Source organism: Thalassophryne amazonica, chromosome 14 (genome assembly GCF_902500255.1).
Source record: "Thalassophryne amazonica chromosome 14, fThaAma1.1, whole genome shotgun sequence".
Taxonomy (NCBI): Eukaryota; Metazoa; Chordata; class Actinopteri; order Batrachoidiformes; family Batrachoididae; genus Thalassophryne; species Thalassophryne amazonica.
The window spans coordinates 76,402,216-76,417,619 of record NC_047116.1 but is presented as its reverse complement, the minus strand read 5'-3'; the positions used below and the strand labels follow the sequence as shown (position 1 = coordinate 76,417,619).

At 49.6% G+C, this 15,404-nt stretch overlaps 1 protein-coding gene across 2 annotated transcripts in view; it reads left to right on the top strand.

The window, feature by feature from the left end:
* kalrna (kalirin RhoGEF kinase a) overlaps positions 1-15,404 on the top strand; it is a 609,141-nt gene that overhangs the window by 222,837 nt on the left and 370,900 nt on the right. For both annotated transcript variants that reach the window (XM_034186645.1, XM_034186644.1), the window contains exon 18: positions 1,420-1,672. In XM_034186645.1, coding sequence (XP_034042536.1) covers positions 1,420-1,672 — 253 coding nt within the window. The remainder of the gene's footprint in view (positions 1-1,419; positions 1,673-15,404) is intronic.

The window sequence follows — 15,404 nt, the reverse complement described above, 5'->3', positions numbered from 1 at the left end:
ATCGTGGAAATGGCGCTGGGTTGAATTTAAAGTTCATCGTCATGAACACAGATAAAAGAAATGGGAAAACTCAGTGCATCTTGTGCTGGAGTGCGCAGGAGGAATCTATAGGGTCCTATAGGAATCTATAGGGTCTAAAAATAATAGGGTCCTTTGACCACCTTTGCTGGTGCTTGTACCATAAAAAATGTTCACCACGTTCAAAATGCATTGATTTAGCTTGCACTGATATGATTTAGTGACTGCAGGGACAGTTAATTTTGGTTCAGCCTGCCTATTACTGATAGGTGTACACGTGAGCCCAACTTCATTTCGTTTTTAAAAATGGACACTTGATTTGAAACTTGTCATGCCACTTGTGCTGTGCTGTGCACTGCACAAGTGGCAGGTGTAAGATGGGGCCCAAAGTGTTTCAATGCATGGATCCATGGAACAGTTAATGTTTAAGCTGTTTATGTTGTAGCCACAGGGTCACTTTCCTGCACAAATAATCTGTTAACATTGTTCTTCAGTAACATTTATTGTGTCTTTGTTACTACACTGAATTGTTTTTGTCCCCCATCACCCCTGTGCTGTCCGTCTGTGCATCCATCCAAAACTCTAGACTTCCTATAACTTTTTTATAGATTTGGGACAGGTTTACCAAGTTTCCAGCAGGGATGCATCCCTTGAAAGTCTAGGTCAAGTTCGATGAGTGACCTTGACCGAAATATTGAAGGTCTCTGAGCCAAAACTAGTGTCTGTGTGTGATGCAGACTGTACTCTCAATAACTTTCAAAGGATTTCAGACAGGTTCATCAAATTTGCAGCAAACATCATCCCTTCACGGTGACTCACCTTGACAAAATGTTGAGGGTTATAGCGCCAAAAATATTTGCAACACACCCATTATCTTTTCAAAGAAATAACAGGTTTATCAAACTGGGAGTAAGAATACATGTCTTGAAGATCTAAGAGTCAAAAATTGTGTCCATGTACAATGAACACTGACCTCGCTATAAATTTCCATGGATTTTATTTGCAGCTACGATCCATCCTTTGAAGAGCAAGGTCATGTTCTTACTCCAGCACTGTAGCCTTCATGCCCTTTTCACTCAAACCTCCACATCGTATCATGACTAGTACACAAATAGTTCCTGGTTACCTTTTTTCGCTGAATGTAGTCTCCCCACTAAAATCCTGGGGACTAGTCTATACCATGATTACTACAATGCAGTTTGATGTTGCCTTGTTATGTTTTTATATTTATGATATGGCTTTATGAAAATCATGCCCACTCACAAATAGGTATGGGACTACACATGTTTCTGTGATGGGGACACAAGGCCTTCAGGTCAATATCACATTTGCAAAGTTAAATTTTTCAGTATTTATCCCATTTAATTCATGTAATTTTAACTGTTTTCTTTCTTTATTTAGGTCACAGCAGAGTTGGATGCATGGAGTGAAGATCTGTCCCGTCAGCTCACTGATCCCAGTCGCTCAGGTGGTAGCAGTAATGGAGGCAGCGGGGGAGGCGGTTCCTCCTCTGGTACCTCCGATGATATTGGCCTTGCGGAGCAGCGACTGAAGTGGCACGCAGAGAGGAAGGCAACCATGAACAACATGACCTTTGAAGTGATGCAACAGGGCCAAGACCTACATCAGTATATCATGGAAGTTCAGGCTTCAGGTAAGAATGCATGCACATACATATACCCACACCCACATATATATGTAGTATTAAAACTCCGATATAATGGATTCAGGTGGACCAGTGAATTTTGTCAGTTGTACTTGAACTCTGCTATATGTATAAAATGGAGAAAATCCATAATATTTATAAAATGGAGAAAATCCATTATATGTATGTAGCGGATTAGTTAACGTCAGGAAGCGCTGAACAGTCCACAGGGAATTCCCAGCACCAATTAGGCTTACGTATTTCCTTGATTAAACATCTGACCGAGTCAAAACTTCGTCTGAAAAAACAAATGCCTGCCTTAAATAAGCGCCGGACATTATGTGCATTACAAAAGGATTACATTTGGTCGAGTCTTTTTTCTAAATACGCTGTGGAGTGGTACCTTAAAATTCTAAAGCCTGATTTATGCTTCTACAACCCAGTAACTCTGTGGCCATGGAATTACGTTGATGTACGTGTGACCCTTTTAATGTTCTCCGTCGCGTCTTTATGCAATTTGCCACAGGAACAGTGGCCTTTTCTGGATTAATTTGTCCCTCAATGAGCTTCACTTCTTTTTACAATCATCAACCTCCAAACCAAGATATGGCATGTATAATTTTCCTCTATGAATTGCCGTTCATTTGAGCATCTTTTTCAGACTCCGTGTTGTGACGTTAGTCATATTTGTGACTTTTCTGCCAAATGTATTTGATCCATGATTGAAATCTAATCAGTGGGCACACTGCAAAGACTATTAAAATACAGTTGTATGCAAAAGTTTGGGCACCCCTGATAATTTTCATGATTTTCCTTTATAAATAATTGGTTGTCTGGATCAGAAATTTCAGTTAAATATATCATATAGCAGATGAACACACTGATATTTGAGAAGTGAAATGATGTTTCTACAACCCCTGGCAAAAATTATGGAATCACCGGCCTCGGAGCATGTTCATTTAGTTGTTTAATTTTGTAGAAAAACAAGCAGATCACAGACCTGACACAAAACTAAAGTCATTTCAAATGGCAACTTTCTGGCTTTAAGAAACACTATAAGAAATCAGGAAAAAAAAATTGTGGCAGTCAGTAACGATTACTTTTTAGACCAAGCAGAGGGAAAAAAATATGGAATCATTCAATTCTGAGGAAAAAATTATGGAATCATGAAAAACAAAAGAATGCTCCAACACATCACTAGTATTTTGTTGCACCACCTCTGGCTTTTATAAGTTTGCAGTCTCTGAGGCATGGACTTAATGAGTGACAAACAGTACTCTTCATCAATCTGGCTCCAACTTTCTCTAATTGCTGTTGCCAGATCAGCTTTGCAGGTTGGAGCCTTGTCATGGACCATTTTCTTCAACTTCCACCAAAGATTTTCAATTGGATTAAGATCCAGACTATTTGCAGGCCATGACATTGACCCTACGTGTCTTTTTGCAAGGAATGTTTTCACAGTTTTTGCTCTATGGCAAGATGATTTATCATCTTGAAAAATGATTTCATCATCCCCAAACATCCTTTCAATTGATGGGATAAGAAAAGTGTCCAAAATATCAATGTAAACTTGTGCATTTATTGATGATGTAATGACAGCCATCTCCCCAGTGCCTTTACCTGACATGCAGCCCCATATCATCAATGACTGTGGAAATTTACATGTTCTCTTCAGGCAGTCATCTTTATAAATCTCATTGGAACGGCACCAAACAAAAGTTCCAGCATCATCACCTTGCCCAATGCAGATTTGAGATTCATCACTGAATATGACTTTCATCCAGTCATCCACAGTCCACGATTGCTTTTCTTTAGCCCATTGTAACCTTGTTTTTTTCTGTTTAGGTGTTAATGATGGCTTTTTTTAGCTTTTCTGTATGTAAATCCCATTTCCTTTAGGCGGTTTCTTACAGTTCGGTCACAGACGTTGACTCCAGTTTCCTCCCATTTGTTCCTCATTTGTTTTGTTGTGCATTTTCGATTTTTGAGACATTGCTTTAAGTTTTCTGTCTTGATGCTTTGATGTCTTCCTTGGTCTACCAGTATGTTTGCCTTTAACAACCTTCCCATGTTGTTTGTATTTTGTCCAGAGTTTAGACACAGCTGACTGTGAACAACCAACATTTTTTGCAACATTGTGTGATGATTTACCCTCTTTTAAGAGTTTGATAATCCTCTCCTTTGTTTCAATTGACATCCCTCGTGTTGGAGCCATGATTCATGTCAGTCCACTTGGTGCAACAGCTCTCCAAGGTGTGATCACTCCTTTTTAGATGCAGACTAATGAGCAGATCTGATTTGATGCAGGTGTTAGTTTTGGGGATGAAAATTTACAGGGTGATTCCATAATTTATTCCTCAGAATTGAGTGAGTCCATATTTTTTTCCCTCTGCTTGGTCTAAAAAAGTAACCGTTACTGACTGCCACAATTTTTTTTCTTGGTTTCTTATAGTGTTTCTTAAAGCCAGAAAGTTGCCATTTGAAATGACTTTAGTTTTGTGTCATGTCTGTGATCTGCTTTTTTTCTACAAAATTAAACAACTGAATGAACATCCTCCGAGGCCGGTAATTCCATAATTTTTGCCAGGGATTGTAGTATTTACAGAAAGTGTGCAATAATTATTTAAACAAAATTAGGCAGGTGCATAAATTTGCGCACCGTTTTCATTTTATTGATTTGAATACATTTAGCATATTGGAACACAAAATTGGTTTGGAAGGCTCACTGACCCTTGACGTTCTTACACAGGTGAATCCAATCATGAGAAAGGGTATTTAAGGTGGCCATTTGCAAATGTTTCCCCTCTTTGCATCTCTTCTAATGAGTGGCAACATGGGAGCCTCTAAACAACTCTCAGATGACCTGAAAACAAAGATTGTTCAACATCATGGTTTAGGGGAAGGATACTAAAAGCTGTCTCAGAGATTTCAGCTGTCAGTTTCCATTGTGAGGAACTTAGTGAGGAAATGGAAGGCCGCAGGCACAGTATTAGTTAAGGCCCGAAGTGCAGGCCAAGAAAAATCTCAGATAAACTGAACAGTCATAGTCAACCCACAGACCTGCTCCAAAGACCAACAACATGATCTTGCTGCAGATAGTGTCTCTGTGTATCGTTCAGCTATACAGCACACTTTGCACAAGGAGATGCTGTATGATGCTGTAATGTAGAGGGAGCTTTTTCTGCGTACACGCCAATATCAGCAGATTCTTGAGAACAATGTTCATGAGTCATTGACAAAGTTGAAGTTGCACTGGGGCTGGATCTTTCAACAAGACAATGACCCTTTTGTCTTGACAACGACCCAAAACACTGCTCAAAATCTACTGAGGCATTCATGCAGAGGAACAAGTAGAATGTTCTGGAATGGCCATCTCAGTCCCCAGACCTGAATATTTTTGAAAATCTGTGGTGTAATTTTAAGCTGGCTCTCCATGCTCGGAAACCAACAAACCTGAGATGTTTTGTAAAAAAGAATGTTCCAAAATACTTTCAACCAGAATCCAGACTCTCATTGGAAGCATGTTATAGGGTGTTATTTCTGCAAAAGGAGGATCTACTAAATATTGATACATTTTTTCTGTTGGGTGCCCAAATTTATGCACCTGCCTAATTTTGTTTAAATAATTATTGCACACTTTCTGTAAATCCTATAAACTTTATTTCACTTCTCAAATAGCACTGTGTTTGTCTGCTATATGATATATTTAACTGAAATTGCTGATCCAGACAACCAATGATTTATAAAGGAAAATCATGGAAATCATCAGGGGTACCCAAACACTTACATACAAATGTATGAAGGGAAAGGTAGTGTTGGGAAGGTGTCGTAGCACGGACCCACAACAGGGGGCGCAAAGGAACGGAAAATGAATAAGCCAAAAAGTAACAATTTAATGTTGTGACAACACACAACTAAACACACAAGATCAGTAAAGTCAATTGGCACCAGGTGACGTGTGGGCAGGCTCGAAGATAGAAGACCCCCGACGAGAGATGAGCCGCGTCCCACACGACTTCCCCCACCAACGGCCTGAAGAACACCGGAGCCGCCAAGTCCCGAGTCCCCAGGTGGCCTCTGTCTTCGGCTGTCGACCCTGGTACTGCTGGCAGAAAACAAAAACAGTTCTGGATGAGTGTGAATTCGCACACTCAGTAATCCACAGTCTGCACTTAGTTAGGAGGGAGCACCTCCACCTCCAATCACACACTCGTGCAGCTCCTGTTTAAACCACTTATCTGGTTTGGGGTGTGAGGCGAAGCCGTCACTGTCACACCAAACGCCAATCCCACAGATAAGGACGAACACCACAGGATAACGGCTGCAAAAGAAGGTCAGATTATCACTCAACGATATGAGTCAGCAGAGAAATACCTCTTCGGTAGTCGATTTCTCGGCGAGGAGGTGGAGTTGCAGTCCGGCCTTTATGGTGATGGTGATGATGATGAATAAGTGACAGCTGGTGCTGAGGATGAGTGACAGCTGTCACTTCTTCTGGGTCTGGCGCCCTCTCGTGCTTGGAGCCCGCACTCCAATCAGGGCGCCCTCTGGTGGTGGTGGGCCAGCAGTACCTCCTCTTCAGCGGCCCACATAACAGGTAGCTGCAAAAATGTAAACGTGACAAATCTGTTGGGGAAAGTGTAGTGACACGGACCCACAACAGGGGGCGCAAATGAACGGTCAATAGATGAGCCAAAAGGTAACAATTTAATGTTGTGAATGTGCACAACGATTATACAGACAATCACAGAATCTGATAGCAGTCAATACACCAAGGTGACGTGTGGGCAGGCTCGAGGATAGAAGACGTCTGTCCTGAGAAGAGCCGGGACCACACGATTTCCACCGCCACAGAACCTGGTGAATACTGGAGCCGCCAAGTCCCAAATTCCCAGGTGATCACCGTCCCCGACTGTCGGATCTGGTACTGCTGGTGAGGAGCACAAACAGTGAGATGTGGGTGTGTGCACACACAGTAACAAAAACAGTCAGAAGGTGGAAAGTCACCTCCACCTCTAATCACACACTCGTGCAGCTCCTGTTACACCACTTATCTGGTTTGGGTGTGAAGCAAAGCTGTCGCTGTTCACACCAAACGCCAATCCAGCAGATAAGGTACACCACAGGAAAGCGGCTGCAAAAAGAGTTCAGACTATGACAGTTTTAGATACAGCAGAGAATATTACCTTCACAGGTAGATGATATCTCGGCAACGAGGTGGAGATGACGTCCGGTCTTTATGGAGTGAGATGATGTAGTGTAGATGGGTGACAGCTGTCAAGAGATAATGAGTGACAGCTGTCACCCCCGGCTGTGTCCGTGGCGGCAGCGCCCTCTCATGCCTGAAGCCCGCACTTCAGGCAGGGCGCCCTCTGGTGGTGGGCCAGCAGTACCTCCTCTTCTGGCGGCCCACTTAACAGGACCCCCCCCTCAACGGGCACCTCCTGGCGCCCGACCAGGCTTGTCCGGGTGACGGCGGCAGAAATCGGCCAGGAGGGCCGGATCCAGGATGAAGCTCCTCTTCACCCAGGAGCGTTCTTCGGGTCCATACCCCTCCCAGTCCACCAAATACTGGAACCCCCGGCCCATCCGACGGACGTCCAGGAGCCGGCGCACCGTCCAAGCCAGCTCCCCGTCGATGATCCAGGCAGGAGGCGGCGCGGGTCCGGGAGCACAGAGGGGTCAGGTGTGGTGAGATTTGATCCTAGACACATGAAAGACCGGGTGGATCCGCAGTGAAGCCGGGAGTTGGAGCTTCACTGCGGCAGGACTGAGGATTTTGAGGATCTTGTATGGCCCAATATACCTGTCCCTGAGTTTCGGGGAGTCCACCTGGAGGGGGATGTCCTTCATGGATAGCCACACCTTCTGCCCGGGCTGGTAAGCAGGGGCCGGGGATCGCCGGCGGTCTGCATGGGTCTTCGCCCTCGTCCGGGCCTTCAACAAGGCAGAACGGGCGGCGCGCCACACCCGACGGCACTTCCGCAGGTGGGCCTGGACCGAGGGCACACGACCTCTCCCTCCACCACGGGAAACAATGGGGGCTGATACCCCAAACACACCTCAAATGGGGAGAGGCCGGTGGCAGAGGACACCTGGCTGTTATGCGCATACTCGATCCAGGCCAGATGTTCACTCCAGGCCGTCGGGTGTGCGAACGTCACACAGCGCAGGGCTTGCTCCAATTCCTGATTGGCCCGTTCTGCCTGTCCATTGGTCTGCGGGTGATACCCGGATGAGAGGCTCACAGTGGCCCCCAGTTCCCGGCAGAAGCTCCTCCAGATGTGTGAGGAGAACTGGGGACCACGATCAGAGACGATGTCGGTAGGTATCCCATGCAGACGGACTACATGGTGGACCAGGAGGTCTGCAGTCTCCTGGGCCGTGGGGAGCTTCGGGAGGGCCACGAAGTGGGCCGCCTTGGAGAACCGGTCCACTATCGTGAAGATGGTCGTCATACCCTGGGACGGCATCTGGTTCTGATGGTCAGTGAAAACCGTGAAAGGCACAGACGCTCCCTCCAACAGGTGTCTCCACTCCTCAAGAGCCTCTTTCACCGCAAGGAGTTCTCGATTGCCGACGTCATAGTTCCATTCAGCTGGGGTCAACCTGCGAGAAAAGTAGGCACACGGGTGAAGAACCTTATCGGTCTCTCCGCTCTGGGATAGCACGGCTCCTATCCCTGAGTCAGAGGCGTCCACTTCAACCACAAACTGGCGGCTAGGGTCGGGCTGCACCAGAACTGGTGCAGACGAGAACCGGCGTTTCAACTCCTTGAACGCGGCTTCGCACCGATCCGACCAGGTGAAGGGGACTTTTGGAGAGGTCAGGGCTGTCGGGGGGCTAACTACCTGACTGTAGCCCTTAATGAACCTCCTATAGAAATTTGCAAAGCCGAGGAACTGTTGCAGCTTCCTACGGCTTGTTGGTTGGGGCCAATCTCTCACTGCCGCAACCTTGGCCAGATCAGGGGCGACGGAGTTGGAGGAGATGATGAACCCCAGGAAGGACAAAGAGGTGCGGTGAAACTCACACTTCTCGCCCTTCACAAACAGCTGGTTCTCCAACAACCGCTGCAGGACCTGACGTACATGCTGGACATGAGTCTCAGGGTCCGGGGAAAAGATGAGTATGTCATCCAGATATACGAAGATGAATCGGTGCAGGAAGTCCCGCAAGATGTCATTTACCAATGCTTGGAACGTCGCGGGGGCGTTAGTGAGGCCGAACGGCATGACCAGGTACTCAAAATGACCTAATGGGGTGTTGAATACTGTCTTCCATTCGTCTCCCTTCCGGATCCGAACCAGGTGGTACGCATTCCTAAGGTCCAGTTTGGTGAAAATTTGGGCTCCATGCAGTGGCGTGAACACTGAATCCAACAGGGGTAAAGGGTATCGATTACGAACCGTTATGTCGTTCAGCCCCCTGTAATCAATGCATGGACGGAGTCCGCCATCTTTCTTGCCCACAAAAAAGAAACTTGCACCCATCGGGGAGGTGGAATTCCGGATCAACCCGGCAGCTAATGAGTCCCGGATGTAGGTCTCCATTGATTCGCGCTCAGGATGTGAGAGATTGTACAGCCTGCTGGACGGGAACTCAACGCCCAGGACCAAATCAATTGCACAATCGTACGGACGGTGCGGGGGAAGAGTGAGCGCCAGATCCTTGCTGAAGACGTCAGCAAGATCGTGGTACTCAACCAGCACCGCCGTCAGATTGGGAGGGACTTTAACCTCCTCATTAGCATTTACACCGGGAGGAAGCGAGGATCCTAAACAATTCCGGTGGCAGGTTTCGCTCCACTGAGCCACAACCCCAGACGGCCAATCAATCCGGGGATTGTGTTTAATCATCCATGGGAAGCCCAAAATCACGCGGGAGGTAGAAGGAATTACAAAAAACTCAATATCCTCCCGGTGATTCCCAGACACTACCAGGGTTACAGGTAGTGTCTTGTGTGTGATAAATGGGAGAAGAGTGCCATCTAGTGCTCGCACCCTCACTGGCGAAGAAAGCGCCACCAGAGGGAGCCCTACCTCCCTTCGCCATCTGCTATCCAGCAGATTCCCTTCTGATCCCGTGTCCACCAGTGCTGGGGCTTGAAGGGTTAAATCCCTGCTCAGGATTGTAACGTGTTGAAAGATGTGTATGACCCACGTGAATGTTTTGACCCCCCCCTCAGCCCAGTCTCTAAGGGCGGGCGTTTGTGTTTTGACCGTTTGAGGCAGTCTCTCTGCTGATGCTCACTCGAGCCGCAGATAAAGCACTCTCCGCGGACCAGCCTCCTCTGTCTGAATGTGGCCCTGCTCGTGTCCCTAGCATCGTCAGCAGGGGGAGCTGTAGCCACACGGAGCGCTGTGGCTGTGGAGCGTGGGGAAGACGGCTCCCTTTCGGACCCGGGAGGAAGAGGGACGGCTTGTGCCTGACCACGCCCTTCGCCTCGCTCTAATCGTATAACCAAATCTATAAGCTCAGCCAAATCCCGCGGTTCCTCCTTAGCTACCAGGTGCTCCTTCAGGACCGACGACAGTCCGTTTATGAAGGCGGCGCGGAGCGCCACTCATATTCCAGCCGGATCTCGCAGCAATGATGCGGAAGTCGACTGCATATTCGGCTGCGCTCCGGCGCCCCTGTCTCATTGACAGCAGCACGGTAGACGCGGTTTCCCCTCTGTTAGGGTGATCAAAAACAGGTCTGAGCTCCCCCACAAACCCAGTATAAGAGGCAAGGAGCCGTGAACTGTGTTCCCAAAGCGCTGTAGCCCGCGTGCCTCACCTCAAAGCAAATTAATCACGTAAGCCACCTTGCTGGCATCAGACGCATACATCACGGGACGCTGTGCAAAGACGAGCGAACACTGCATAAGAAAGTCTGCGCACGTCTCCACACAACCTCCGTACGGCTCTGGGGGGCTTATGTATGCTTCAGGGGATGGTGGGGGGGGTCGTTGAATGACCAGCGGAATGTCTGTATACGGCACCGGGTCGGCAGGAGGAGGAGCTGCAGCAGCGCCCTGAGCGCACGCTTCCACCTGCGCGGTGAGAGCCTCCATCCTGCGATTAAGGATGATGTTTTGCTCGGTCATCAGGTCCATCCGAGCGGTAAAGGCGGTGAGGATGTGCTGCAACTCACCAATCACGCCTCCAGCTGACGCCTGTGCACCCTGCTCTTCCATTGGCTGTCCAACAGATGGTTGACGCCCCTCGTGATGCATGACGTTGGCCGAGATATCCTGTTGGGGAAAGTGTAGTGACACGGACCCACAACAGGGGGCGCAAAATGAATGGTCAATAGATGAGCCAAAAGGTAACAATTGAATGTTGTGAATGTGCACAACGATTATACAGACAATCACAGAATCTGATAGCAGTCAATACACCAAGGTGACGTGTGGGCAGGCTCGAGGATAGAAGACGTCTGTCCTGAGAAGAGCCGGGACCACACGATTTCCACCGCCACAGAACCTGGTGAATACTGGAGCCGCCAAGTCCCGAATTCCCAGGTGATCACCGTCCCCGACTGTCGGATCTGGTACTGCTGGCGAGGAGCACAAACAGTGAGATGTGGGTGTGTGCACACCCAGTAACAAAAACAGTCAGAAGGTGAAAAGTCACCTCCACCTCTAATCACACACTCGTGCAGCTCCTGTTACACCACTTACCTGGTTTGGGTGTGAAGCGAAGCCGTCGCTGTTCACACCAAACGCCAGTCCAGCAGATAAGGCACACCGTTTTAGATACAGCAGAGAATATTACCTTCACAGGTAGATGATATCTCGGCAACGAGATAGAGATGACGTCCGGTCTTTATGGAGTGAGATGATGTAGTGTAGATGGGTGACAGCTGTCAAGAGATAATGAGTGACAGCTGTCACCCCCGGCTGTGTCCGTGACGGCAGCGCCCTCTCATGCCTGAAGCCCGCACTTCAGGCAGGGCGCCCTCTGGTGGTGGGCCAGCAGTACCTCCTCTTCTGGCGGCCCACACAACAAAATCACAACCTTTTGCGGTCTCCATCGTATAGCAGGTGTACGTCAGGCTATGGAGAGGGTTCAGAGGAGAGTTTTATATACACACACATAGACAGTCTTCTCAGTATTGGAATATTGAGTTCCTCCTTCTGCTGTGTTATTTTGTTGCAGTTCAACCCCATCACCTAAATTGAGCAAATTAAACCAGTCAGCTTCTTTCCACATACAGCTGAGATGACGCGCTCTTGAGAGTTTGGAGGGCTGGTTGTTAGTGCATCAGAAAACCTCCATAGTTTGATTGATCATAATTTTCTAATACACCTTGCAGCTGGAGGCTATGCAGGTGTGGTGCAGCGCAGCAGTAAAAACCGACCATCAGCAATGTTGGCTGATCCCTCAGATGTTGTGCTGGACAGGATCACACTCTGTGTGCGAGCAGCTAATTTTGACCTCATCAGTTTCACCTAAGGTGTTGTGTGGGCCGCTGAAGAGGAGGTACTGCTGGCCCACCACCACCAGAGGGCGCCCTGCCTGGAGTGCGGGCTCCAGGCATCAGAGGGCGCTACCGCATCATGGGAGTAATCTGGGTGACAGCTGTCACCCATCACCAAACACAGCTGTTTCTACTCAGCACCGAGGTATATCAGGAGGACGGCGTCTCCACCTCAGTGCCGAGATATCGCCTAAGACCAAGGTAACATTCTCTGCAGCATATTCTGTGATTGATAAACTTGTTAAACCTTTCAGGACTGGTGACTACTGAGACCCTCCTTCTTTGGATAAGTACTCACCTTCCTGCTGAACTTTGCCAAGAGGTGGAGGCGGCTTCTCCCCTCTCTGTACTGGGTGCGTTCATCCACTCCTGTGTGTTCTTGCTCTCTCCTGCCAGCAGTACCGGATCCGACGAGCGGAGGCAGTGGCCACCTGGGAATTCGGGACTTGGCGGTTCCAGTATTTCCGGGGTTCGGTGGCAGTGGAGATCTGGGTGGTTCCGGTTCGACTGAGACGGACGTCTCCTATCTTCGAGCCTGCCCACACGACACCAGCGGATTCGACCCTAAACATTGTGTTTGTTATACTACTCGTGTTTGTTTCAGTAGTAAATCTTGTTTTTTACTTCCTCCATTGTCCATTCATTGCGCCCCCTGTTGTGGGTCCGTGTTCCTACACTTTCACAACAGGATATCTCGGCCAGCGTCATGGATCCCGAGGGGCGTCAACCGGCTGTTGAACGGCCAATGGAAGACCAAGGCGCAGCGGAGGCTTCGGGAGGGGTAATCGGTGAGTTGCAGCGGATCCTCACCGCTTTCACCTCTCGGATCGATTTAATGACCGAGCAGCACGTTCTCCTAAACCGCAGGGTGGAGGCTCTCGCCGCACAAGTGGAGGCACGCCCTTCGGGCGCCGCTGCGGCTCTCCCTCCCGAGGACCCTGCGCGTGAAAGTGACGTTCCACTGGTCGTTCAACGGTCCCTTCCTCCGTCCCCAGAAGCTTACATAAGCCCTCCAGAACCGTACGGAGGCTGTGTGGAGACGTGCGTGGACTTTCTTATGCAGTGTTCGCTCGTCTTCGCTCAGCGTTCCGTGATGTACGCGACTGACGCTAGCAGAGTAGCTTATGTGATAAATCTGCTTCGTGGGGAGGCACGCGCTTGGGCTACAGCGCTCTGGGAGCAGAACTCACGGCTCCTTCATACTTACGATGGGTTTGTACGGGAGCTCAGAACGGTGTTCGATCATCCCAACAGAGGAGAGTCCGCTTCAACCGCACTACTGTCCATTCGACAGGGACGCCGGAGCGCAGCTGCCTATGCAGTCGCCTTCCGCATCGCGGCGGCGAGATCCGGCTGGAATAGCACTGCCCTCCGCGCTGCCTTTATAAACGGACTGTCACTGGTCCTAAAAGAGCACCTGGTGGCTAAGGACGAACCGCGGGATTTAGATGGGCTTTTCGATCTAGTCATACGACTCGACAACCGGTTAGAAGAACGCCGTCGGGAACGAGGCGAAGGGCGTGGCCAGGCACGCGTCGTCCCTCTCCCTTCCGGGTCCGATCGAGCTCTGCCCTCCCCACGCTCCTCTGTTCCTGCGCTCCGTGCGCCTATGGCTCCCCCTGCTGACGAAGCTAAGGAGGAGGTCCGAGTCCCGCCCAATCTGAAGGCGGTGCCAGCGGAGTATCATGACCTCGCTGACGTGTTCAGCAAGGATCTGGCTCTCACGCTTCCTCCCCACCGTCCGTATGATTGTGCCATTGATTTGGTTCCAGGCAGTGAGTTCCCGTCCAGTAGGCTGTACAACCTCTCACGGCCGGAACGCGAATCAATGGAGACCTATATCCGGGACTCATTAGCTGCCGGATTGATCCGGAATTCCACCTCACCGATGGGCGCAGGTTTCTTTTTTGTGGGTAAAAAAGATGGCGGGCTTCGTCCATGCATTGATTACAGGGGGTTGAACGAGATCACGGTTCGCAACCGATACCCGTTGCCCTTGTTGGATTCAGTGTTCACTCCCTTGCATGGAGCCAAAATCTTCACCAAGCTGGATCTTAGAAATGCGTATCATTTGGTTCGGATTCGGAACGGAGACGAATGGAAGACGGCATTTAACACCCCCTTAGGTCATTTTGAGTACCTGGTCATGCCGTTCGGTCTCACTAATGCTCCCGCGACTTTTCAAGCGTTGGTAAACGATGTCTTGCGGGACTTCCTGCACCGGTTCGTCTTCGTATATCTATACGATATACTCATCTTTTCCCCGGATCCTGAGACTCATGTCCAGCATGTCCGTCAGGTTCTGCAGCGGTTGTTGGAGAACCGTCTGTTTGTGAAGGGCGAGAAGTGTGAGTTCCACCGCACTTCTTTGTCCTTCCTGGGGTTTATCATCTCCTCCAACTCCGTCGCCCCGGACCCGGCCAAGGTTGCGGCGGTGAGAGATTGGCCCCAACCAACAAGCCGTAGGAAGCTGCAACAGTTCCTCAGTTTTGCTAATTTCTATAGGAGGTTCATCAAGGGCTACAGTCAGGTAGTTAGCCCCCTGACAGCCCTGACCTCTCCAAAAGTTCCCTTCACCTGGTCGGACCGGTGCGAGGCCGCGTTCAAGGAGTTGAAACGGCGCTTCTCGTCTGCACCAGTTCTGGTGCAGCCCGATCCATGCCTCGGACTCAGGGATAGGAGCGGTGCTCTCCCAGAGCGGGAAGACCGATAAGGTCCTTCACCCGTGTGCCTATTTTTCTCGCAGGTTGACCCCCGCTGAACGGAATTATGACGTCGGCAATCGGGAACTCCTTGCTGTGAAAGAGGCCCTCGAAGAGTGGAGACATCTGTTGGAGGGAACAGCCGTGCCATTCACGGTTTTCACTGACCATCGGAACCTGGAGTACATCAGAACCGCCAAGCGTCTGAACCCCAGGCAAGCCCGCTGGTCACTGTTCTTTGGCCGTTTTGACTTCCGGATTACCTACCGCCCCGGGACCAAGAATCAGAGATCGGATGCATTGTCCCGGGTGCACGAAGATGAGGTCAAAACGGAACCGTCGGATCCCCCGGATCCCATCATCCCGGAGTCCGCTATCGTGGCCGCCCTCACCTGGGACGTGGAGAAGACCGTCCGGGAGGCCCTGACCCGTGTCCCGGACCCCGGAAACGGACCAAAGAACAGACTGTACGTCCCACCAGAAGCTAGGGCCGCAGTCCTGGACTTCTGTCACGGTTCTAAGCTCTCCTGTCACCCAGGGGTGCGAAGGACCGTGGCAGTCGTCCGGCAACG